Genomic DNA, 26,333 nt, shown 5'->3' on the forward strand with positions numbered 1-26,333 from the left:
CTGTCTGAACAAAGAGGTGAGATGTGGTGTGGGAGTGGTTATAGTATAGACCTGGTCTCCTGTCTGAACAAAGAGGTGAGATGTGGTGGGGGAGTGGTTATAGTATGGACCTGTTCTCATGTCTGAACAAAGAGGTGAGATGTGGTGGGGGAGTGGTTATAGTATGGACCTGTTCTCATGTCTGAACAAAGAGGTGAGATGTGGTGAGGGAGTGGTTATAGTATAGACCTGGTCTCCTGTCTGAACAAAGAGGTGAGATGTGGTGGGGGAGTGGTTATAGTATAGGCCTGGTCTCCTGTCTGAACAAAGAGGTGAGATGTGGTGGGGGAGTGGTTATAGTATAGACCTGTTCTCATGTCTGAATAAAGAGGTGAGATGTGGTGAGGGAGTGTTTATAGTATAGGCCTGGTCTCCTGTCTGAACAAAGAGGTGAGATGTGGTGGGGGAGTGGTTATAGTATAGGCCTGGTCTCCTGTCTGAACAAAGAGGTGAGATGTGGTGGGGGAGTGGTTATAGTATAGGCCTGGTCTCCTGTCTGAACAAAGAGGAGAACTGTGGCAATGGGTATGATATAGACCTGCTCTTCTATCTGAACAAAGAAGTAGGCAGTGGGGATAATTATAGAACAGACCTGCTCTCCCTGTCTGAACGAGTGGGTGAACTGTAGGGGTGGTAATACTACAGACCTGCTCTATTATACTGCCTGTTTGACATTATTGTTTTTCTGTCGTGTTTTTCAAGAAAAAGTTGTAATGTTTTTTCAGCCTTTGTTGGCTGTGTATGATGGGGTAGTTGAAAGAAAAAGAAAGGACTTAAACCAGAGGACTGTTTGTGATGCTTTTCCTCAGGACACGTTCTTCTACTCGCTGGTGTACGACCCACAGCAGAGGACACTGTTAGCAGACAAAGGGGAGATCAGAGTGGGCTCAAAGTTTCAGGCTGACGTCACGCCTCGCCTGGAAAAGGGTGGGTGCACTGGAGATACTGTTTTTGTTTGTTTGTTTTGTGGTGGTGTGTGCCTCTTTCAGATATTGCTTGTTTTGTTGTTGTTGTTGTTGTTTGGTTTGCTTTTCCAGCAGTTTTGGACAGGAAAATGTTTGAAGGTGGCTGGGTTTTGTGTTTGAGTGTGAGTGTGTGTGTATGTGTGTAGTTGTATTAATGTGTATGTTAGAGAGTGAGAGACAGAGAGCATGGGAATTGAATTTGATGAAAAAGAAGAACTGCTGCACTGCTTTGTAAGCATGCTTTTTTTTTTTCTTGGATTCTGCTATTTCATATTACTTTGGTGTTGGTGAAATCTGATTATATGTAAGGGGAGGGGAGAGAAGAGACAGGGAAAGGGTGAGAGACAGTATGTGATGGAGGGGGAGAATTGGAATCAGAATGGTTTATTCATATTTTGCCTTAGCCCCTAGTAAAGGAGTTCATGTGAAGGCTGGTCCACAGAATCTGCAGTGCAGCTGCACTGACAGGATACACAAAGTGTTCATCTGATCTTTGATCATTATGTTCCAGCGGAGGATGATAGTCGGAGGTCGGAGGACCTGGAAACCCTGGTGTGGGACCCAGAGAACCCACTGAGCAAGAAGGACATTGACCAGTTCCTCATTGTGGCTCGCTCTGTCGGCACCTTTGCCCGTGCCCTCGACTGCACCAGCACCGTTCGCCAGCCCAGCCTGCACATGAGTGCTGCCGCTGCCTCCAGGGATATCACTCTGGTGAGCTTCCCCCTGGAGATGGCCTTGTTCTAGCAGAATAACTTCACACACACACACACACACACACACACACACACACACACACACACATTGATGTTACCTTGAACTTTGACTTCTAAATTTACAGTTTTAGCGGAATGATACTCATTGATGTGACCTTGACCTTCAACTTCTAAAATTTACAGTTCACGCAGATTGACACACATTGATGTGACCTTGACCTTCCACTTCTGAAATATACAAAGCATTTATATTCTTGCTAAAACAAACCCAACTGTCCACACCATTTCAGTAGCAATACTCTCACACTGATCATTCCAAGTCCTGGCATCAGCAGCCCACAGGGAACTATTAATGTTAGGTCGCTAGGAGGCCACACACTAGAGGAGACTCTGCATTGCTGCCGAGTCACTTGGATGGCGTTCATTAGTGCCTGTCATGTACCTAGGACACCACATACTAAGCCCCTTACTGATGACAATAATTACTTAAGTCCCACATGCCAGACAGAGTGAGTAATTCGGTTGGTTTTTTTTTATGTGTGTGTGTGTGTGGTTCAGTTCCATGCGATGGACACGCTACACAAGCACGGGTACGTGGCGGCAGATGCCATGCACAGCCTGGTGCCAGACGGAGGGCCTGTGCTTTGCCGTGATGAGATGGAGGAGTGGTCTGCTTCAGAGGCCAACCTCTTTGAGGAAGCGCTCGACAAGTACGGCAAGGACTTCAACGACATCCGTCAGGATTTTGTAAGGCTGATTTTTTTTGGAAGGGGGCGTGGGGGGGTGAGGAGTTGTGTGTGTGTGTGTGTGTGTGTGTGCACGCGCACGTGTGTGTATGTGTTTCTTTTTTTATTTCTGGCCTTTTTTTCAGTGTCTGGGTATTGCTGTGTTTGTATTTGTATGTACGTGTGTGGGGGTGGCAATGGTTGGAGGGGTGGAGGTTGTGTGTGTGTGTGTTTGTGTGTGTGTGTGTGTGTAGTGTAGTGTGTGTGTGTTAATGGTGACTGTGAAAGAGACTATGTGTGTGTGTATGTGTGTGCATGCATGTGTGTGTGCTTGTGAGAGAGAATTATGTATGTGTATATGAAGGGCAGTGAGGCTATGTTAAAAAAGGTTGTTCAGGTACAGGAGCAAGTTTATCAGTGGAGATCAGTTAATGGACAGTTGTTCAGGTTACATTAAGGGGGTTCGTAACTCAGGAGAGATCTATGGTGAACAAATGTAACATTGTCTGGGTCATTTGAACAAGAGAAGGTTGGGTTGAAAATGTGGAAGTGTTCATATTTTTATGGGTGACTACTCGGGGGTATATGTGGTGAATGGAATTGACTGTTTTGTCATGTTACTAGCTGTTTTTTTTATTAATTAAAATTTTTTTAAATGATTTCCTGTCACAGCTTCCCTGGAAATCTCTGAAGAGCATTGTGGAGTATTACTACATGTGGAAAACCACCGACAGATATGTTCAGCAGGTGAGATTATAAAAGCAGCTTGGTCCTGTACCTTTTAAAAAATTTTTTTACTGCCTTATCATCATGCACGGTTTCATTGGCATTACTTCCATGCTGCTCACTCTGACTTCCCACATAACAGCCTGTTCGAAGTTAAGAACATCAATGGTACTACTGACCTGGGTTTGGGGTAACAAACCCCTAGAAGTCACCGGAGGAGGCGTAGGAGATAGTGGGGGTCTGGAGTCGTCTGGAGTCGACTGGAGGTAGCGGAGGAAGTGGAGGAGGCGTGGGGTTGGCGTTGTTGAGAGAGGCAGAGGTAGAGGGCCCAGAGTGATCGCGAATCGATTGCGATCATGCCTTAATTTTAGCCCGATCTCCCAATCAAGCCACATAATTTTGCGACCTGTTTGAAGACATAATTGGACATAAAGCAGAAACACCAAAGAATAGATAGACAGATAGAAAATGCGAAAAAAACTTAGCCGTATGAAGTGCACAGGAACAGGTGTCGAGATGGCTACCGGATAAAGAATGCGCTAGCCAGCGGGACATAGGGGAGGTTGCCTACTTCCAGGAGGTTATCGGCCATAGTTACTTTCGTTTTCTCCGTATAGGCGGACAGTAGTTTGCACAGGACAGGAATGTCAGACCCCTGCCAGAGTCTGCACTAGCTGGGTCATTGTAAGCATGTTATTTAAAACATAATTTTAGATAGAAAATTTCCTTTGTCTGCCACAATCTCAGTACTATTCATGTCAGGTCGCTATGAGGCCATACACCAGAGGAGACCTTGCACTGCTACTGCCTAGTTACTTAGTTGGTGTTCTGCTATGCTAGTTTTGATTGAACACACTCAAGACACCACCTACTAAGCCCTTCCTACTGACTGCAATGATCAATTTGTTATGGAAGCAGACTTGAGAGAGCATCACCCTCCAGAGTGGACAGATAACAGCTTGGTTCCATAACTGTTCCCAGCTCATCTTTTTAAATGGCGTGATTCTCTTTTCCTTTAACAAATATCATTTTTATTTATTTTTAAGTCTCATGATACTTTGACTGTCTTTTGCTTTTCTCTGGGTTGTTTTTTTTGTTGTTGCTTTTTTTTTTTTTTTAAGTCTGTACGTCCCTGACATGTTCTGAATGTGTCCTTCCTCTGTTTTGATTGGGACTGTATCAATAAAGTGGCTTGTTCTTGTCTTTTTTCCTTTTCTTTGTCGTCTTTGAAACGTTTTGTTAGCATTTTGTTAAGGTTTTGGTTTGGGTCGGATTTTGAAAACAGCACTATCAAATGTTTGCATTATTTTGAGGACTGTATTTCTTGGCAAGTTGAATTAGATGAGATTATTCAGTTTTTTTTTTATTGATCTGTTTTGCTATATTGGACGATAGCTTATTTTGTTTGGCAAGTGTTGCATGTGATTCTGGTATTGAATATATGGATATGATGAATCACTATGTAACTATTTAAATAAGTTCCTTTCTTTGTCTTCCTCTGTTTCCTCTTTTATTTCTTTATTGATCTGTGTGTGTGTGTGTGTATGTATATGTGTGTGTGTGTGTGTATTTATACTATTGTCTTTGTGCAGAAACGCATCAAGGCAGCAGAGGCAGAGAGCAAGCTGAAGCAGGTTTACATTCCTAACTAGTAAGTCAGAGTATACAAAACTGTTGCTGCAGGAAAAACCAGGAAGAGACAAGACAAAACATGTAAAGTTGTTGTTGATTTCAGGATACTGGATGGGGGTACATGAAAATACCTACATTGTCCTTCACTTTTTCCGCATCTGTCCTGTCCTACCTCTGTCTCTTCCTTTCTTCTCTTTCTTCCCATCCATTTGAATTAAGTTTGTTGATGCTTTATGTAACAAACACAAAATATGTACATTTGTCATTGTGTTCACAATCAGTTACAGTGGCAATTCAACTGATCAGTTAATGAATATGTTTGGAGGGAAAACAAAACCAGCAACTATTTGCAATGAAACCTACATAAGATTTGGCATTGTATGCTGTATGCATTTCAAAAGTTGATAGTCGTTTATCCCAAATGCAAACAAGATGAATTCACAAGAGAAATTTGGAAATCAAGTTGACAGAGAGACGTTTCTTTGTTTTCATGGTAAATCATAAAAAAAAGATTTAAAAAAAAAAGTAAGAAAGTTGTGGGAGTGAATGAAAATAAGCATTCAGCCACTGTTGCTGACATGGTGAAATAATAATTTCTCCATTGCTTTTTTTTTTGTTTGTTTTTTTCCAGCACAAAGCCCAACCCTGCGGCCATCAGTGGGAAGGTGAACGGGGAGGGTCAGGTGTCGGGTCGGGCCTGTGAAAGCTGCTACAGTAAGTTTCCTGGCACCAGGACAGATGGATCTGTTTATAGATGGGCACAATAGCCGATTGGTTAAAAAAGACTTTAAATCCGAGGGTCCCGGGTTCGAATCACGGTGACGGCGCCTGGTGGGTAAAGGGTGGAGATTTTTATGATCTCCCAGGTCAACATATGTGCAGACCTGCTAGTGCCTGAACCCCCTTCGTGTGTATATGCAAGCAGAAGATCAAATACGCACGTTAAAGATCCTGTAATCCATGTCAGCAGCGTTCAGTGGGTTATGAAAACAAGAACATACCCAGCATGCACACCTCTGAAAATGGAGTATGGCTGTATACCTACTGAGGTAAAAATGGTCATACACGTATAATCCCACTCATGTACATACAAGTGAATGTGGGAGTTGCAGCCCACGAACGAAGAAAAAGAAGAGATCTGTTAATGCATGTCTATGTTATTGTTCCAATCCATGCATCCATTTTGCAAACACTTTTCTTTTTTTCTGCTCCATCATCTGCACCCCTGTCTCAGTGGTATTATTTCCATGCCATTCGTTCCAAGTCCCCCACCATACATTGCCACACCCAGGCTCATTTGTCACGTGTTTTGCAAACTAAAGTTTTGCTTGCTAAAGATCACTTGGGCCATCACACATCCTTGAAGCGTTCAGGAACACATCCAAGGGAAGCAATCTCTTGTCTCTGAGAAGAGAAAATGATAGAGGTGCTAGTCAAAGGACAAAAAAAAGAAAGAAAAAAATCCTGACCAAGAGAAAAGAAAAAGGAAAGAAATGGATACAGTCCAGAGTTTGCTGATGATTGTTCACAAAAATGTGTGTGTGTGTGTTAGTGAATGTTACCTAGTGTATGTAAAACTGCGTGGTTGAGAGTGGAATGACTGTGCCAACAATCTTGTTAACAGTAAGCACATACTCTATGTTTATACCTATTGCATTGATACAGTAAGCGTATATTCTATGTTTGTACATGTATAGTGGCCCAGTCTGTTCTCACAGTAAGCATGCACTGGTTGTTTGTACTAATACAGCAAGCACATACCCTTTGTACTTGTGCAGCAGCCCAGTCGGCCCAGTGGTATTCGTGGGGCCCGGCCCACATGCAATGCCGCCTTTGTTCTGCCTGCTGGATGTACTGGAAGAGGTATGGGGGTCTCAAGATGCCTACACGCTATGGTAAGTGCTCCCTCTACGCTTTTTTTTTGGTGTGTTTCCCCCTTTTTTTTTGTCTGGCTTGCGCATGTGAGCAGTGTGAGTCTGTAACAACCACCATATGTTTTGGTGGTCTTTGTGTGAATAGAATAGAATGATTTTTATTGTCATAAAACCATAAAGTTTTATAAAACACATTGAAACATAAACATGAGCATATTAAGAAGAGAAACATTCGTGAACAAATTTTGCCAGGTTTGGTTGTAATTCTGTTAGAAGGATCAATTCATTAGGCTTTGCATTTGGACAACATATATCGATTAGGAATCTCTGTCTGCAAGTATTGTATTTTACACAATTGTCTAAAAGGTGAATCTCATCTTTTAAACTGTTACAAGTATCACACAGTCTTTGTTCTTTCGGTGTATCTTTATATCTTCCCTGTTCGATTTGTAAGTCATGGGCACTGACATGTAACATGGTCAGTGCTTTCCTGTGTTGTGTATTTGCTGTATTCTTTAAATGTGGTTCAATTTTATCATTTGTTACAGCGTTCTTGTAAAATTCTAATTTAGATGAACTGTTATGTTTCTGTTTCCAAAATTTTACATGTTCATTTTCAAGCTTCTTGGATATAGCATACTTTAATCTTTTAACACTAAAAGTGAACTGATTTTTCCAGACATTATCAAATCCAGTGGTAGTTAATACATTTCTTATGAAAAGTATCCACTAACAGAACTGATAAGCACACAAAAATATAATGTTCAGTTTCATGTGTGTGTGTGTGTGTGTGTGTGCATGTGTTTATGTGTGTGCATGTGTTTGTGTGTGTGCATCTTTTTGTGTGTGTGTGGGGGGTACACTTTACTCACTTGCATGTGTAAATGTGTGTATGTATGTGTAACCATCCTGTGTTTGTCAGTGTGTCTGTATGTCTCTGTGTGTGTGTATGTATGTGTAAGTGTGTGTATGTAGTTTGTTTGTGGTGAACTTAATTGACTCACATTTGTAAACAAAGTGAGTCTGTGTAATCAGCCTGTGTTTCTGTTGTTTGTGTGTCTGTGTCTGTATTATGCATGTGTGTGTGTGTGTGGTCAACTTTAAACTTCTGTCATTTTCATGGCAAGTTCAATTAAGTGTAGGAGCCAAACATGGTAGGATGGTAGGTATTCTCAAGACCTGTCCAGTCATCCCTGTTTATGTCAGGTCACTATATGGCTAAAGAGAGAGAGAGTTAAAGGAAAGAAAAAAAAGAGCCGAATAGTAGAACTCCTGTTTCACATCCATTTTTCATCAAACTTGGTACAGTGACTGGTTGTGGTGACAGCATGAACCCTGTTGAAATTCAAGATCTGATGATGTTGAAGATCACAGCATGGCATGCTGTAATAATAGGTAAAGCTTGTAGACATGTACAAAAGTTGAGGTATTGGTTTTTTGGGTTTTTTTCACAGTTCATGAAGTCAATTCAGCAGTTATCATATGTGAGTTTTGAAGGCCTTACCAGTCTTTGTTGTTGTTTTTTGTTTTTTATGGCACACCAGTCAGACACAAAGCACACCGGTTGGGGTTTTGTTTCTTTTTTTTTATATATATATATATATTATTTTACATAGGAAGATAATATGATAATAGCCAGTCCAGAAAGCTCATTTTATTGTTTATTGAGATAGATATTTATTTATTTTATTTTAAAGTCTTTCAGAGACTTATTTAAAAAAAGAAAAAAAAGAAAAAGAGAAGTTAATCTCAGGTAAGATAGCACATGATTCTGTTTGATATTCCAACTAATGTTTTTTTGTTTGTTTGTGTGGAAATGGATTTTTATAAAGGAAACTTGTGGGATACCAGAAGAGTGAGAATGAGAACAATGTGTATTGCTTTTGTTGGAAGATGAACCTTTCTCTTTACGTTTTTGTTTTTTTTGTTTGTTTGTTTTTAATTACTTTTTTGATACCAAGTCAGTGACAGTGACATCAAGCCAGTGTGTTTTTGCTTGCAGATGGGGAGAGGCCAGCCCCAGCGCAGAGACAAGGTGGGTACATTGTCTTGTATTGTATTGTACCGTATTGAGTTGCTGTTTTTTGTTTTCATTCCCCTTCAGATCATTTCTCTTTCCTTTTTTTGGGGTGGGTGGGGGGGTTGTGGTTGTTATTGTAGTCAGTTGCTTACCTGCAGGTTCAGTTTCAAGGTTTGGAGAGAAGAAAGTTGTGAAAATGTTCATCTTGCCCTTTCCTTCCTGCTGTTGCTTGATTCTGACCAGTGTTTTGAAGTCAGTGTTGATGAGTAGACATTTTTGGCTCTGTTTTTTTTTTCTTCTTTTTCTTTTTGCCAGTGTGTGCGTGTCTGTGTATGTCCCTCTCTATATATGTTTGTGTGTGTGTGAATGTTGTAAGGATTTTAAATGAAAAATAATTTACTTGAGCAGACTTTGGCCAGGTTGCACAAGCGATCAAAGCAGCGCAAAGTTTGCAGTGCGTTCAGAATTTTCTTTAGTCATCATTAATTCCATAGACTAAGGGAAATTCTTAACTCTAAGCTGACATAGCATTGCGAAGATCACTTGTGCAACCTGGCCTACATCTGCCCCACACCACATCAAACACGTTTCTAACTGCGACTGACAAATTGTCTGGCTCAGGAAATTCTGCTTGTGGACCGCAGCTGACAAATTGCTTGTCATGACAATCACTTTTGGTTTTGACTGTTGCCATAGACAACAGACAAAGAAAGGACTTTGCCATGCAAGAGTGTCAGGAGAAATTATGGAAAAGGGAGGATTTTATGTGGCAGACACTTGCTGTAGCACGGAGTGCTACATTAAAAAAATGCTTGGTCAAGGGGCAGTAACTCAGCAGATTTTGATGGGTCAGAAATGTGTTGATGGTATGTGTTTGCTGGACAAGAGAAGGGTGTGTGGTGATGACAGTGTGACGGTAAAGGTGTTACTGTTGTGTTGGTGTGCAGAACGGGTGGCTCACATGAACTCCATGCGCACACAGAAGTGCACCATTGCTGGATGTGGCAAGGTAGGGGAACTGTTCACCCTTAGATTCCATGTACCGTTTTCTGTAAAAAAAAAAAATATTGTTTAAACATAAATTGATTTTTATTCATCTGTACTTGCTTCTTTTCAACTATAATTTTTGTCTGTTGCTAGGGGAAAGAAGTTTTGTCTATTGCTAGCGAAAATAATGCCAGGGGAAAGAAGTTTTGTTGCTAGGGAAAGAATTTTGTCTATTGCAAGGAAAAAAATACATCTTTCATGCTGATGTTTTGTGGGTGTTTTTGTTTCACCCATCTAGATAATTGTGTTTTTATCCTTTTTTCCCTTATCACCCCCCTCCCCATCTCACTGCCACTCCTCACCGCCTCCCCTTCTTCCTTCCTCAGTTTGGTTTGGGGAGTTGTGTGAACAGCTGAGGGAGATGATTTGGCCCTGCCTTTCTTACATGAATGAATTCAATGCCACGATGGCCATTACAAGATATGGGACCTTTAACCTTTTTCTTTTTATTACAGCATCTGCCTTAGCAGATGTGGTGCAGCGTATATGGATTTGTCCAAACACTGTGATGCCTCCTTGAGTAATGAACTGAACTGAACTTTTATTACATGTGCTGTATGGTGACTCCCTGGTGCAGGCTCGGGCAGGGGTCTTATTCCCTGTCCTGAGCAAACTACTACCCTGTTTCAAACACCCCCACCCCCCTATTTTTGTAAGCTATGTGTCATGATATGTCAAATTGTTATTTATATAAAATAACTAAATTGTTTGTAAAAAAAAAAAAGAAAAAAAAGAGGATAAAATGAAAACAGCCACACAAAATGATCTATGGATGTATATGCCGAATCCCACACACCTTCAGGAGTTCAAGCTGAAGACCCACCTGGCGCGCCACCTGGCCACGGCCCACGGGCTGTCCATCCAGCCGGGCAGCCCCCGGCCCGTCATGAAGACGCGGGCGGCCTTCTGCCTCATCACCACGCCCCTGACCCGCGTCTCGCGCCACGTGTGTCGTGACATCCTGCGGCCCCGCCACGCCGCTCGCTGCTGCTTTGTGCCCATCAACACCGCCGCCATCAAGCAGGAATGTGAGTGATGAAGTGTGCGCTTGCTGAAGTGTATGTATGATAGTCAGTCGTTTTTCGACTATGACCATCAGAACAGCAGAGGACGTAACTGCTGTCCGAACTATCTGCGCTAGAGTTTGATTATAGTGGAGAGTGTCTTGCCAAAGTTACATCCCCACTCTCTTGGCCAAGAGGGTTTTAGGACAGTCGGCGTAAGGATGTTGCCCAAAGGCCAACTAGCCCCCAAGGCTGCAGCACTAAGAGCCAGTGCCATTTGCGTCCTAGTTTGAGAGTCATAGTCCTTCACAAAAGACTAAGCTGTAAATGATTTCTCATTGTATTGGAGAAACCTTGATAATGCAGCTCTCATTTTGATGTTAGCACAACTATAAACTGACATCAGTCTGTGATATAAGCTCTTAGAGTACTGCTGAAGTGTGTAGTGCTTGTGGAGAGAGAGAGGGAATGCAAATGCGAAATACTTAATTCATTATTAGGCCATAGCCCCTCATGAAGGGGTGTACATGGACATGCAAGCACATCACAGCCATATCAAAATGTTATACATACATATTAATGGTTACGTTAAATGAAGTTGATTAAGCCATATCATCTGGAGAGAGAAAGAGAGAGAGAGAGAGAGAGAGAGAGAGAAGGATTGAGAGAGGTAGGGAGAAAGAGAGAGAGGGAGTGTTTGTTTACTTGGTTTTTCTTGTTCAGACACTAATAATTATGTGTGAAACAATCATATATGTGTTATATGTTTCTTGGCTGTCAAAACATTGGAGCATGCCAACGGGAAAAAGACAGATTAAAAGAAAATGAGAAAAGAAAAAAAATGAAAGAAATAAGAAAGAAAGTAGAAAAAAAGATTTCTGGACAGAGCAGAATTCTGGATAGTGTGCTATATAAGTATCCATTATTGTTATTATTATTATTATTATGAATTTATATAAGGGAAAACAAAAGGAATGTGAATGGTGACTTTTTTCTTCTTTTTTTTCGGTGGAAGTGGGAGTGAATGCTGGGACTGGGACATGTGTGTAGATGTGTTTTCGTGTATGCATGTGCACAAGTGAACATGTACAGCTTTCATGCATCCACTGGAGCACAATCATGGGAATACACAGAGGGAGAAACAGGAGTAAGAGGAGACAGTGTGTCAGTTACCATTCTTTAATTGGACCTTTTCCTTCTTGGGACTGCATTACTTTTTGGTCAGCAAAATCAATTACACAACTGATAAGCACACAAAAAAATAGTTGTGCACATTGAAACTCATGCCGCACTGATTGCATTTCACCAGGGTTCATCAGATGAAGGGTTAAAAAAACGTTTTCTTTTGTTCATGTCCTGTGACAGGCCAACTTCGCCTGGCCCAGGAAAGCAAGTACGTGCCGCCGGTGTACAAGGCACGACACACCACCATGGAGCCTGTGGTAGCTCGCCTCGGCATCGACATCACGGTGGAGAAGCCAGCTCTGCTCTGCAGAGGTAGCAGTTTTTCTTCTGTTGTTGTTTATTGTTGGAGGCGTTTTCTACTTACTTTATTTTATTCAAAGTATTATTGGGTCAGCAGTCTTCTTCTCTCCATTACATGATTAACGTTGATTTGCTGATGACTCTGTTGTGGTTGATTCATGCTGGGTATTTTCATGTCTCCATAACCCACTGAACACTTGACACAGAATACAGGATCTTTAACGTGCGTATGTGATCTTCTGCGTGCTTATAGACATGAACAGGGTCCAGGCACTAACAGGTCTGCACATATGTAGACCTGGGAGATCGGAAAAATCTCCACCCTTTACCCACCAGGCGCTGTTAACGAGATTATAACAGCCTCACCCTCAGATTGAAAGTCTATAATAAGACAGTGAAGCCAGCTCTGCTCTGCAGAGGTAGCATTTTTGTTGTTGTTATTGTTGTTGTTGTTTTCTACTTGTTCAAATCATTAGTATGGGCAAGCAATCACATTATGTAATAAACACATTCACACTTTAAGAAGGGAAAAAAAAAAGTGTGTGAAAAATAAATGTGTGGGGAAAAAAGAAGAGGAAAATATTAAGTGATCAGAACTTTTGTGTACGAGTAGGACTTTATTGCATTGTAGTTTTATCAACTATTTTGTAAACATGTATAAAATTGACATCTCTTTTTAAGCCCTTTAAAGTCTTTAAACAGTGATTCAGAATTGCTAATCCTTTTGCATTCACAAAATTTTTCAGAGAAACTTCATTGTGTTCAGCTGTGACCATAATGAATGCAAGAGGGTTAAAGTTTTAAAAGTTTGGCTTTTTACTGAAAAATGGAAAAAAAAACCCATTTCTGCCATTGATTAATAAAGCGCAGCAATAAAATGTTCCATCTGAATTAAAAAAATAAAATAAAAATAAATAAATAAAAGGTCCTGAAATGATCTTTCCAAAATGTTCCATCTGAATTTAAAAGTAAAAAAAAAAAAGTCATGAAAGGATCTCTCCAACAGAAACCACAGTTCTCTTCCATGTTGTGGAAGATGTTTCATTCAAGAGGCGCAAGTCAGCACTATTCAAAAAACCTTCATGCCTTTCAGTCTGGATTCCCAGCATGATAGTTTTGATTTTATTGGCCAGGATTGTGTTTGAACCCTTTCAGCCCTTGGAAGTTTACAGTCTCGACAGACTTCCCTGCCATTATGTTGTCTTAAAAATGCAGAAATTATACACAAAATGACTATTTTTTCCTCCAAATTAACAAAAATGGACACAGCCGGAAATATTGTAGAAGTTAGTTCCCTTTGCTTGAGGTTTATGCATATGTGAGAACATGGTACATGTAACTGTTTTAGTGAAGTGAACTTTGATGCCCTAGCATTGCTTAATGAGTTTTAGGTTTTCAAAAATTCCGAATAAGTTTTTTGGTTTTGTGATTAAAATCCTGAATGAACTCTGTCAGTTGTGTGCTATGTTGTTTAAAAAAAAAAAGAAGAAGGAAAAGTTGCAAATTTTGAGATTACAATCCAGTGTGATCCCTGTTTTATACTGTCATCGGTGTGCTGTGTTGCATGTGACAGGGATAGAAAGAAAGAGAGAGCGGTCATCAGTTGTGGTTCACATGATTTGCAGCTTTTTCATTTCATGTATAGCGTCCTGAATTCTTAGTTCAAGAGAAAGGGCGCTATACAGATGTACATCATTACTGTCATTATTAGTCATTATTGTTGTTATGATTATTGTGGTGTTGACAGGAGCGGTGGTGGAGCGCAGTCCTCAGGAGCAGGCCAAAATGAACAGCAACTACCCTTCCATCATGAGGAAACGGGGCTATGAGCAGAGCAACGGAACAGATGGTAACCTTTTTTTTTTTTTTTTTTTTTTACATCTTCCTTGTCTTTTACTCAGCCTCCTTGAAACCATAGCTGAAAAGGAGACTAGGAGAGACTCAAAACCACATGTAAAGAAAACTAGGAGACTGGAAACAACATGTAAAGAACTCAAAACCACATGTAAAGGAAGCTAGGAGACTGGAAACATCATGTAAAGGAGACTGGAAACCACATGTAAAGGAAGCTAGGAGACTGGAAACCACATGTAGACTCCAGACCACATGTAAAGGAGGCTAGGAGGCTTCTAACCACATATAAAAGAGGCTAGGGGACCGAAAATCATATGTTAAGGAGGCTAGGAAACTGAAAACCACATGTTGACTCCAAACCACATGTAAAGGAGGCTAGGAGACTCCTAACCACATGTAGATTCCAAACCACATGTAAAAGAGGCTAGGAGACTCCTAACCACATGTAGACTCCAAACCACATGTAGACTCCAAACCACATGTAAAGGAGGCTAGGAGATTCCTAATCACATGTAGACTCCAAGCCACATGTAAAGGAGGCTAGGAGACTCCAAACCACATGTAGACTCCAAACCACATGTAAAAGAGGCTAGGAGACTCCTAACCACATGTAGACTCCAAACCACATGTAAAGGAGGCTAGGAGACTCCTAACCACATGCAGACTCCAAACCACATGTAAAAAAGGCCAGGAGACTCCTAACCACATGTAGACTCCAAACTACATGTAGACTCCAAACCACATGTAGACTCCAAACCACATGTAAAGGAGGCTAGGAGACTCCAAACCACATGTAAAAGAGGCTAGGAGACTTCTAACCACATGTAAAAGAGGCTAGGAGACTTCTAACCACATGTAAAGGAGTCTAGGAGACTGAAAATCATATGTAAAAGAGGCTGAGAGATTGAAAACCACATGTGAAGGAGGCTAGGAGACTAGAATCCAGATACGAAGGAGGCGATTTGATTGAAACCAGATATGAAGGCAGCTAGGAGACTGAAAACCAGGTATAAAGGAGGCAATATGACTGAAAACCATGGGCGAAAGAGACTGAAAATCACAGGTAAATGAGGCTTTGAGACTGAAAACAACTTGTAAGGAGACTGAAATGTGTAGCATCAGCAGCATAAGCAGCATTGACTTGAAGTTGTGTACCATGTGTACCACTCTTTATTGTTGCTTAATCATTTATTGTCCTAGACTCCTTTTTTTTTTTTTTTAATATGAAACTGAAAACAGATATAAAGGAGACTGAGAATGAAAACCAAATATGAAGGAGGCTATGAGTGAATAGATAGATAGATAGATAGATTTTGGTGTCATATACTGTACCATGTCAAACTGATGCAAACTAGGCCTATTGGTTTGCTCTGCTTGGCCAAATTTCGCGCGGCTAACAGTGAAAAGACGGGCCCACCCGCTCTCAGCCAATCAAACGCCTCTAAAAACTATAAGCGCTTAATCATTTCCTTTGGCCAAGGCTCTCCACGCCATCTTGTCAGGTTTACGCTCTGTCTCGTCTTACGCTTTTTTCGGCTGTTCAGCGTATCCTTTTGGCCTTATTTTGTTGCATGCGGCTTGTGTTTATTGTATTCTTACATTCTGTGTACTCGATTCGACTCGGCATCCTCGATTCGTTCGATTTTTTCTGCCTCCAAGTCGATCCTGTCTTTCCTTTCTCTGTTGGGGGTCGGATTTTCGCTGGGTGCCTAAGCGCGGGTTCCATGCCTCGTGTGCCATACCACGAAGGCAGGGGATCATGATGCTGGGATTGAGACTCGGTAAGAGACTCTCCCAGGCCCGGAGCTCATGATTCCTCCCGATACGGACCGCGGCGATGCGTCGTTAGACGCTGATCGCGGAGGCGACTTTCGTACCAGTAAAACGGTCATGAAGGGGACCGGGGGGATGCACCACCTTCCCCACTTCAGCTAACCTATCCTTTAAAACGTTAGCAGAGTGGGACAAATTGGCCCGCCGCGATATTGCTATATATATATGAATGTTTATATGTGTGGGGAGGGGTAGTGGGGGTGGGGGTAACAAGCACAGTAACTTTGCAAAGCAGATAATGAATGTTGCATCTTCACTACAGAAGACAGAACAAACCTCACAAAACCTCTGTGTGAGTGTGTGCTTGTGTGTGCGGTACTGTGTGATTTTAATTGACCGGGATTATGAGTGTTATCTGTGTATCTTATAGCACTTTTTTTCTTTTCTTTTTTTTTCTTTTCTTTTTTTTTCTTTTAGATGTTTTAAAGCACTTAGAAGTGCTATTTAGTATTAGTGTTTTATTGTAATTACTGTTATTATTATGTTATCTGTGTGTGTATGTGTAGGCCCAGCAGCAGCCAAGCGGCCCAACATGGGAGTGATCCGACAGGCTGGCATGGGTATCAAATCCCCGTCCACTCCACCACAGGTAAGGTCAAATCTGTGTGTATACAAGCTGCTAGTTTTCATAGACTGAAGTAGACTTCAAAGATGTAATGTGTGGCCTCCAAGCAACCTAACCTTGATAGTTCCCTGTGGATTCCAGCGACAGAGGAACCTGGTAGCAGCTGTATATGGGGGACTGAAAATGAACCTGGTTGTGGCTGTGTATGGGGGACTGAAAATGAACCTGGTAGCAGCTGTGTATGGGGGACTCAAAATGGACCTGGTAGCGGCTGTGTATGGGGGACTCAAAATGGATCTGGTTGTGGCTGTGCATGGGGGACTCAAAATGGACCTGTTTGTGGCTGTGTATGGGGGACTGAAAATGAACCTGGTTGTGGCTGTGTATGGGGGACTGAAAATGAACCTGGTAGCAGCTGTGTATGGGGGACTCAAAATGGACCTGGTAGCGGCTGTGTATGGGGGATTGAAAATGAACCTGGTAGCGGCTGCGTATGGGGGACTCAAAATGAACCTGGTTGTGGCTGTGTATGGTTGACTCAAAATGGATCTGGTTGTGGCTGTGTATGGGGGACTCAAAATGGACCTGGTAGCAGCTTTGTATGGGGGACTCAAAATGGACCTGGTAGTGGCTGTGTATGGGGGACTCAAAATGGACCTGGTAGCAGCTTTGTATGGGGGACTCAAAATGGACCTGGTAGCGGCTGTGTATGGGGGACTCAAAATGGACCTGGTAGCGGCTGTGTATGGGGGACTCAAAATGGACCTGGTAGCAGCTTTGTATGGGGGACTCAAAATGGAGCTGGTAGCGGCTTTGTATGGGGGACTCAGAATAAGAGTTGTGGGAGTGATGCCACTGCCACTGGAAAGGTGCAGATGGCTCTTTCAGTTATAAGTAGTATCTCCTCCACCCTCCATGCTCCCCACCCCTCCCTCACCCCGTCCCCCAAAGCCTTCTGGAAATTCTGTGCCAGAAAATTCTTCTTTTGTGTCACTCGCTATGTTTCTGGCTTTTTTCCTTTTCTTTCCGTTGTCTCTTCCTTTCTTCTTTTTTGCCTTAATGGTCCATTCACTTCATCTCTTTTTCGATTTTTGGTTGTTGTTTTTCTGGACTTGATAATTGTGCACTCATATTATGTTGTATTTCATTCTTTTTTGTGCCTCAGATGAATGAGTTATCCACTGTCATATTTTGGTTTTGTATGCTTGTTATGAAATATAGTTTTGTGCATTAAGTGAAATGTGTTTGTATTTAGGTGACTGTTTTTTTGGGTTTTTTTAATCCTTTGGCAAAACTTTGATGGAACGGTCAACATCAGAGGCATGTCCTATGTTAAGGTCCACGAATATGACTTTGCTTGTGCCTTATTTTCTTTTCCAGTTGTGTGTGCCTGACTTTTGGTGGGGAAGTTTAAAATGGCGAAAAGAGAGGACTGGGCTGCCTTTTCATGCCAAGCCGTAGATACAGTGAATATATGAAGTCATTGCCCGAATATCCTGATGAGAGTATGGGGCCTTTCATCTTCAATACTCATGTGCTGTGTTTCAGAGAGGCCTCCTGAACCATGGCAGCATGAACGGGCGGGGGAAGATGCCAGCCATGCGTGGCAGCAAGATGCATATGATCAGCTGGCTGGACATGCCTGATGATGTTTTCTTCATGGCCACCAACGCCACTAGGTACTTGTGTCTGAACGCCATTCTTCGGGCCCTCTCTTCTTACTTGGCATTGTAGTGCTGAAGTGGCAGCAGCAGTTTTTGGGAGGTGGAATATGGGGAGTCGAAGGGTTTTTTAGTATACTGCATTTTAAAGAAAATCTGCCCTGTTCTGTGCATGTGATTGTGTTCACCTCTGCACCCTATCTCGCTTCGCTCTCTTTGATCAGCTTCAGATCCACTCTATTTCTGCGTTCCCAAATTCAAACACCCCACATCCGGCCACCGCTCTTTCTCTGCATCTGAACATTGCACTTTGGAACAATCTCCCTCTTTCTCTTCTGTCAAATCCCAGCACTCAGACCTTTCTAGTCGGGTCTGAAAATCTACCTCTTTCCAAAATAGTTTCTCCATTTCCTCCTATTTTCCATCCACAGTTTCTCTAGCCTTTTATCTTAAATTCTACTAGAGTATAATTGTTGTTACTAATGCTGCTTTTTTGTTGTTGTTGTTGTCTGTTCTGTGTGTGTGTGTGTGTGTGCTGTTTGCTTGTTAAGCAATGATGTGTGTCATGCATGTTAGTTCTGTTGTGTTTTTTTTGTGTCACACTCGCAAAAGAAACCCAAAGAAAATGTCCTGAGGAAAATAACAACCACCCCTTTCACCTGTTTTCAGGAAACTCAGGAAGCAGCTGCAGCCCAGCGACTTCAAGCGAACAGCTCGCAACCCCTGGCGCCCTCTGAATGTGAAGACCCGCATGCCTTTGTCTGCCATCACCGTCAGCCGAGAACGCAGCTCCCCGGCTCTCTCCTTGCAGACGTCGCAGGAGGTAGTCGTGCTCGACTGAATTTTTCCGACATTCTGAGGACATGCAATCCAGTTTGGCTCAGCACATTGTGGAGGGAAAGAACAGGAGATTGTTCCAAACCCCCACCCCACCCCCACCCCCACCCCTCACCCTTTTTTTTAAAAATTTTTATTTTTTATCCTCTCTTCATCTTGGAAAACTCTTTGGGCACGAGTGATGATGGATAGTTTACTGGCAGTGAGACGTGTTTCTCGAAGAGTAGGGGTAGGTTCTGGTTTGATGTGAAGTTGAGGTTTCTTTCATCGTGGTCTGTTATTTGTTTGTTTGCTTGTTTTCTGATTTTGTTTGTTTGTTTGCGCATTTGTTTGTTTGTTTGTTTTAAAGAGAAGGTTCAGCAAGATTGCCCTGTGCCGCAAAATATCATGAAATGATATTGAAGGAATCTTGTCGAACACAAAATGCAATTCAGGGACACTGATGTTTTATATTGGTGAATGTGTGAGTTTTTGTTGTTTTGTTTTGTTTTAATTGTGGTTTTGTGTTAAGCGAAGAAGTGGATGTAGTTGGTTAACTTGCAAAGAGGCTACAACGATGGGATGGAGAGGATTTTTCCATGACATAAGTGTCACCTTTGGTGTGTGTGTGTGTTCACGAAAAGAACAGATCCTGTCAGCCTTGTGTCATATATAGAGGATTGAGATAAAGGAAGTAATGACCCACCAACCCATTTTTTAATGGGTGGAGGTAGACAGAGCACTGTTTTGTAGTGTGTAGTTGGTTTAGTTTTTTCTTTGTCTGGGTTTGTTGTTTTTTTTTCATTTTATTATTGCTTTTTTTAATATCTTTGACCAACTTCTGTTCCGACACTTTTGAGGAGAGAGAAAAGACACTGTGTTAAATGGGTGGAGGAGACTGAGAACGTCACTGGCAGGATACAGTTTTGTGTGTATGTGTGTGAGCGTGTCTCTGAAGCTGGTTTGGATGAAGAAGACCCAGGAACCATCATTTTTTGGCCTTTCTATCCTTCAGGACTGTTCACTCTTTGATGCATTGGATTTTTTTTAAACTGGACTTTTAAAAAAAGAAGAAAGATCTTGGAAATGTGTCCTGACTATAATGTAGACTTGATGGATAGATGTTGACTACAGACATCTGTGGAAAGAGAATGGGGTTTGTATGCACTTGACTGGATTGATGTCCAAGTGTGTGTGTGTGTGTATGTGTGTGTGTGCATATGTGTGTTGTATGTGTGTTTGTGTGTGTGTGTGCATGCATGTATGCATATCTCTAGAAATATGTCTGAAACATCTTTTGACAGTGTTCAAGTTTCTGCAATGGGAACATAATCTGATCATATTGATGGGAAAAAAAAATCAACCAACATTTATTTGACTTCACCATATCTCTCCCTTCTTCCACTGTGGGTCACTGGGCTGTCAGTGTTCCCTACTGAGAAGTGTGCAGCATCTGTGTTGGGCCTTGTTTACTGACTGGGTTGGTCTGGACTGGAGATTGTGTGTGTATGTGCATGCTTTCTTTTGTTTCATTGAAATTATCCTTGCTTTAGTTTGTGTGCATTTGCTTGTGTTTTTTCTCTTTTTTTTTGTTTCATTGAAATCATCTTTGCTATAGTTCGTGTGTATGCGCTTCGTTTTGTTTCATTGTAATTATCTTTGCTATAGTTTGTGTGTGTGTGCTTTTTTTGTTTCAATGTAATGATCCTATGATCCTTGCTACAAAGTTAATTGTCAGATTTCTAGCAGTTATCTCAGTGTCATGATGATCCTTGCTACAAAGTTAATTGTCAGATTTCTAGCAGTTATCTCAGCGTCATGTCTTTTTGAAAATTCATGAAGAAAATGCAGTGGCATAAGATCTTTGAGAGCGGAAAAAAAAAAGAAAAAAAGAGGATTGTACGTACTGTATCCACCTTACAGAAGAGAATGCTGTTTCACTCCACCCTGCTCCTGAGGGAAATTCAAGAGAGATGTCTCTGATGACATCCTTTCCGCTTCTGATAAAAGATTCAACTCGTTCATTCTACACAAGTGCAGCTAAATCTTTACATCTCTTTTCAGTTTTTTTCGCTTGTTTGGTGTGTTTTTTTCTGTAGAAGATCCTAGGGTTATAATGCATTGCTTCCTCACCTCATTTTGTGTTATGACCCTTGTCCATTCTCTGTCCATTAGATGAGTACGGTACTATCCTTTTCTGAAGTTGTTTCCTTCTTGCCTTCTGTCATGTTTTTCTTTCATTTGAAAGTAGAGTTCAGCGACAGGTTATCTGAACAAGAAAGTGTTGTGCCTGTCTGCTTGTATCTGTACGAAGGCCGGGTGAAGATTGTGGCGAGTCATATGGGAACAGTCCCAGACAAATGTTGCTGCAACAGTGTGGTGATGTTCGTGGTGTCTTGGCTACACAGGTCAAAGGCAGGGAAGTAGAATCATGCTTTTCTGTTTGTTACTCAGTGGAATCAAGGCAGGTATGTGTCATGACCCAGAGTTATTTATGTTATTTATGTGTGTGTGTATAATTGGGATTCCTGGGATAGGCTTTCGAGGCCTGTCCAGCATATTGGTCTGTGCATAAGTCAGACATCTGCTTTCACCCTACACCCCCATTTTTGTTTAAGCAGATGTGGCGAAGAGTATATGGATCATTTGTTACGCTATGATGCCTCCGTGAAGCTGAAACTGTAAATAAATTTTTAAAAAAGAGAAAAAAAATCACTGATATTTTTCCACTGGGGTGCAACAGATATCTGCGGAACCAAACATGGCATGTGGGCATTAGATTCCTTCTGAACATTCCCATTTCTATGATACTGCACGAAGATCAAGACCAGAGGTTAAAAATGAGAAATTAACTAAAGCAATATTTGAAATTATTTAAAAAGTGGTGATACATTAGAAATGGTCTTTTCCACCAGAAAACATTTCTTGAAGTTTTGTACACTGTGTCAAGTAAGAATGGCATGTGTTGATCTAAGAAAAGATTAATTCCCCTAGAACAGATTCCTTTGGGGGGTGGTTGGGGGGGGAGGGGGGGGAGACCATGAGAACAGATTGATGGGGGGGAAAAAAGACCACGGTAAAGGAAAAACATAGTTTCCAAACCACTGTAAAGTTCGGTCTATAAGCCGCGACTTTTCACCCCAGCTTCAACCTCTGCGGTTTATACAATGATGCGGCTTATTTGAGGATTTTAATGATCCCGGGAGTGTCACGTTCACGTCTATTCTTAGCTGCCCTTCAACTCACCAAAATCATGATTTCTGTCCATGTATTTTTGGCTGAGCTTCAGGATAGTGTGCTAACTGTTCACATTTTATAAATCAAATCCCCACACATTAAAGCCTTCAGATCAGCATTCAGTTCTACTCTGCACAAGCGTACACCCTCATCATGCCGAAAACATGACGTAATGCCTATGATGCAACCTTCAAATTGAAGGCGATTGACCTAGCAGACAACAGTCCAAGCAGCGAACCAGCAGCGACCTCCACTTTGCGTTCATATTCATGAAGTGAAAGCGAGGCTGAAGTCAGTGACAAGATGGCGGAAAAAGCTGTGCTGGTTCTCTTCAACTCGGACATTGAAAACGAAGATTTTAGAGGATTCAGTGAGCAGGATGACGTTGAATAAATGTGACTATCCCTAAATTATGGATCTTATTTGCATTGTGTTTATTTATTTATTTTTTTTTTTGTGACACTAACAGTATTTTCGCTTGCTTTTCTTTGTGTTGTTCCTGCTTGTGTTTATTTCATAACCTACAGTATTGACAGCTTTTCTGTAGTATCAGTATGTGTTCCGGTACCGGAAATAAGTGCGGCTTATAAGCCAGTGTGGCTTATGTATGTATGAAGTATGCGGCTTATATACCAGTGCGCTCAATAGACCGAACTTTATGGTAAGTCACCCAACTATTCATGGTCAGGAGATAGATATTTAAAAAAAATTGTGATTGATAAATGATAAGAGAAAGGTTACCTCTCAAAGTTCATAGCTTTTGGTTATGTCACACTCGCACAGCCTCCTCAGTATGCATGGTGACCATGATTGACCATTGGCACATACACAAAGGCAAGTGCATCACCTCGTCAGTGAGAGCGCTGCTTTAGTTCTTTGGCAACAGCTGTTATTCATCAACATCTGTGTCAGTGTTCAGCATTGCCTTTGATGTTCTCATGCTTTTTATTGTATTTGTTTGTGTTTTGTTTTCTTTATATCGTCTGCCACAGTCTGCACATATTTCTGAATGTGTAGTACTAAAGTTGGGTCAGATCTTTGCTCCAGTCTTTTTTCTTCTTTGTTTTACTGTTGCCATTGGTTGTTGATTTCTTTTGATTTAGATTTTAAGTGCTTGTCTTCTTTTAAGTATTTGCCTTCAGTAAACTGGCATCACCAAAATCTCGGCTTATTATTATTATTATTATTATTATTATCAAATTGTCATTTGATGTTTTCTGATCGGCATGGTAAATGGAGAGGTACAAATGTGTGATGTTGTTGCTGGACATTGATATATCAGCAAGAGTTTAAAAAGTAAATCTGATATGTGCTGATACATCAACACAAGTGTCAACTCTTAGTATTATCATCACATAAAGTGGTAATGACAGAGATTATTGTGTATGCCTGTTTTCACTGTCAAACATGCCAGGAAAAGAAATCAGTTGTTTAAAAAACATGTTACAGGATTTTCTTTTTCTTATATAAATGATTTTATAAAGTGCCTGAAGTTTACCAGAACTTGGAGAATATTAGTAAGGAGTGAGTGGATATTTGATTGATTGATTGTTGATTCCCCCCCACCCCTCCCACCCAACAGTTGTAAACATTTTCTGAGAATGTGTAAGCCCTGATGTAATTATGCTTGACATTTTATCCTTTAATTTTTTTTTTCCTGAGTGTTCAACAAAAACATGAAGACCCAAAAAGGGATAAAGTGCGATTTCTGGTAAATTGACTGATTTGTTTTGTCATTTGACATGGGGGAAATGACAATAATTGTTATGTTTGGTTTGGACCAAGTTTAGTGACTTCTGTCACATTCACAGGTGTCATGTTATCAGTATGCATTGGTTTGCTTTTGTTTTTCACATGTCTGTCATGGACACAACAACTCATTGTTTCTGTTTCTGTTTTATTATTGAATTTGTGTGTGTGTGTGTGTGTGTGTCTGTGTGCATGTACAAGTGATGTGTGTGTGTGTGTGTGTGTGTGTGTGTGTGTGTGTGTGTGTGTGTAGTGCATTACAGTTTTTTTGACACTTAAAAAAAAAAAAATTCTTACACTTTTCAGTAACCATTAAAAACAAAATAAACACACACACACACACACACAAACAGGAATGTTGCTTCATATTGACAAGCAGGAGTTTCTGCTTTGTGTACACTTAAAAGAAAAGAGTTTGGTGTCATATACTGTACCATGTCAAACTGATGCAAACTAGGCCTATTGGTTTGCTCTGCTTGGCCAAATTTCGCGCGGCTAACAGTGAAAAGATGGGCCCACCGCTCTCAGCCGATCAAACGCCTCTAAAAACTATAAGCGCTTAATCATTCCTTTGGCCAAGGCTCTCCACGCCATCTTGTCAGGTTTACGCTCTGTCTCGTCTTACGCTTTTTTCGGCTGTTCAGCGTATCCTTTTGGCCTTATTTTGTTGCATGCGGCTTGTGTTTATTGTATTCTTACATTCTGTGTACTCGATTCGACTCGGCACCCTCGATTCGTTCGATTTTTTCTGCCTCTAAGTCGATCCTGTCTTTCCTTTCTCTGTTGGGGGTCGGATTTTCGCTGGGTGCCTAAGCGCGGGTTCCATGCCTCGTGTGCCATACCACGAAGGCAGGGAATCATGATGCTGGGATTGAGACTCGGTAAGAGACTCTCCCAGGCCCGGAGCTCATGATTCCTCCCGTTACGGACCGCGGCGATGCGTCGTTAGACGCTGATCGCGGAGGCGACGTTCGTACCAGTAAAACGGTCATGAAGGGGACCGGGGGGAAAGAGGTACGAGCGTCGCCTCCCGAGGTGTCCCAGCGCGAGGCGGGGAGAAGGGGGAATGGCAAGTCATCTCCGTGCTGTGGGGACTCGCAGCTAGGCGCGGACTCCCGAGGGGAGGCCGCGCCCGGCCATTACCCGGGTCCCCACTCGGAGACGGCCCTCACGTGCCCCATTGTTGTTCCCCCTCCTACCTTCTCTGTCGACCCCCCTCCCCCACCTCCTTTTGGGGGGGGAGAAAAATTTGGTTCCGGGGGGGGGATCTCTACTTTGCCCACCCCGGGCCAAGCCACCCCAGTCTCCCCACGGGAGGGGATTCGGGGCGCGTGGCAACCTGCTCTGCAGGTCTTCCCGCTATCCGGCCGGTCTCCCCTGCTGGGGGAGGCCCGTGCGTGTCAGGCGGTTCCGGGCAGTCAGCCCGCTCGTCTTCGGGCGGGACTGACACCCAAGTCGGACCTGACCTCCCTCCGACTTGGCCAGGTTGTTCCCTTCATGGAGGTCAATGCACCAGTGACCCTTGGGGTTTGGGTCACAGTATGGCTGGTGCCCACGGGTAGTTACCCCCATTCTACCCGTACTGGGGCGCATCTAGGATGCACACTGGGTTGCCGGGAGCACCAAGGGCCAGCCCCTTGTCCGCTCCCCACCGGACCCAACCCAGCACATCTCACAGGGTGACACACACAGCCCCGACAAGTGGGATCGACTTCTTGTCGGTCAGGTCGAGTTCCTCGACCAATATTGCCACTCTGTCCACAAATCGGGCCTCTGTCAACCCACAGGTGACCACCACGGTCACAACGGCCTCCTTGTCAGGACCGACGGCTGCTCAGGGGCCCTACTCGGCCCGGCGGAGCCGGCAGTCCCCACCTGCCCAGCCCTCGGTCCTACAGTGAGATGAGTGGGTGTTTGTCCCCACACAGCACTCGTGGGTCACTCTTGCATCCAGGGACGCCCTCTCTGAAAAGGTGTGGCACCCACCATCCCAAGCATGGTTGGACCTACGGTCCACACGCTCCCCACCCGCTTCAGGTGTCAAGGACATAACAGTGGCGGCCATGGTCCCGGCTCGGGATCGTCCCAGCTCATCCCGCTGGGCTGACCACAGCTCACAGGACGCCCCAGTGGGTACATCCACTTGGGATGGCACCCAGCAGGGGATGGACTGCGAACAAGAGTGGGAGCCCCTGTCTTCGGATGAGGACGAACAAGCAGATGAGCACTCTTCGCCCATATCCCAGGGGGGACAGATTGAGCCCGTGCCTCCCTAGGGACCAGCCTGAACCAAACCCGGACTTTGCCGAGCTCGTACTGACCCTCCCCAATAGGGCCACGTATGCCGAATCAGTCCCTCAGGCTACTTTGTTACCTTTGACCCTC

General features: G+C 42.6%; 1 protein-coding gene across 1 annotated transcript in view; it reads left to right on the plus strand.

Annotated features, from left to right (window-relative positions):
• The window catches only part of LOC143295855 (metastasis-associated protein MTA3-like), a 51,920-nt gene extending 27,560 nt beyond the window's left edge, over nucleotides 1–24,360 (plus strand). The window contains exons 6-20 of the mRNA XM_076607507.1: nucleotides 849–966; nucleotides 1,516–1,718; nucleotides 2,279–2,467; nucleotides 3,118–3,192; nucleotides 4,764–4,822; nucleotides 5,435–5,517; nucleotides 6,582–6,698; nucleotides 8,680–8,712; nucleotides 9,645–9,706; nucleotides 10,547–10,772; nucleotides 12,114–12,245; nucleotides 13,981–14,082; nucleotides 16,427–16,509; nucleotides 18,034–18,164; nucleotides 18,816–24,360. Of these exons, the coding sequence (XP_076463622.1) occupies nucleotides 849–966; nucleotides 1,516–1,718; nucleotides 2,279–2,467; nucleotides 3,118–3,192; nucleotides 4,764–4,822; nucleotides 5,435–5,517; nucleotides 6,582–6,698; nucleotides 8,680–8,712; nucleotides 9,645–9,706; nucleotides 10,547–10,772; nucleotides 12,114–12,245; nucleotides 13,981–14,082; nucleotides 16,427–16,509; nucleotides 18,034–18,164; nucleotides 18,816–18,987 (1,785 nt within the window). The 3' untranslated portion in view covers nucleotides 18,988–24,360. The remainder of the gene's footprint in view (nucleotides 1–848; nucleotides 967–1,515; nucleotides 1,719–2,278; nucleotides 2,468–3,117; nucleotides 3,193–4,763; nucleotides 4,823–5,434; nucleotides 5,518–6,581; nucleotides 6,699–8,679; nucleotides 8,713–9,644; nucleotides 9,707–10,546; nucleotides 10,773–12,113; nucleotides 12,246–13,980; nucleotides 14,083–16,426; nucleotides 16,510–18,033; nucleotides 18,165–18,815) is intronic.
• Nucleotides 24,361–26,333: the final 1,973 nt, after the last annotated feature.

Source organism: Babylonia areolata, chromosome 21, assembly GCF_041734735.1.
Source record: "Babylonia areolata isolate BAREFJ2019XMU chromosome 21, ASM4173473v1, whole genome shotgun sequence".
Lineage (NCBI taxonomy): Eukaryota > Metazoa > Mollusca > Gastropoda > Neogastropoda > Buccinidae > Babylonia > Babylonia areolata.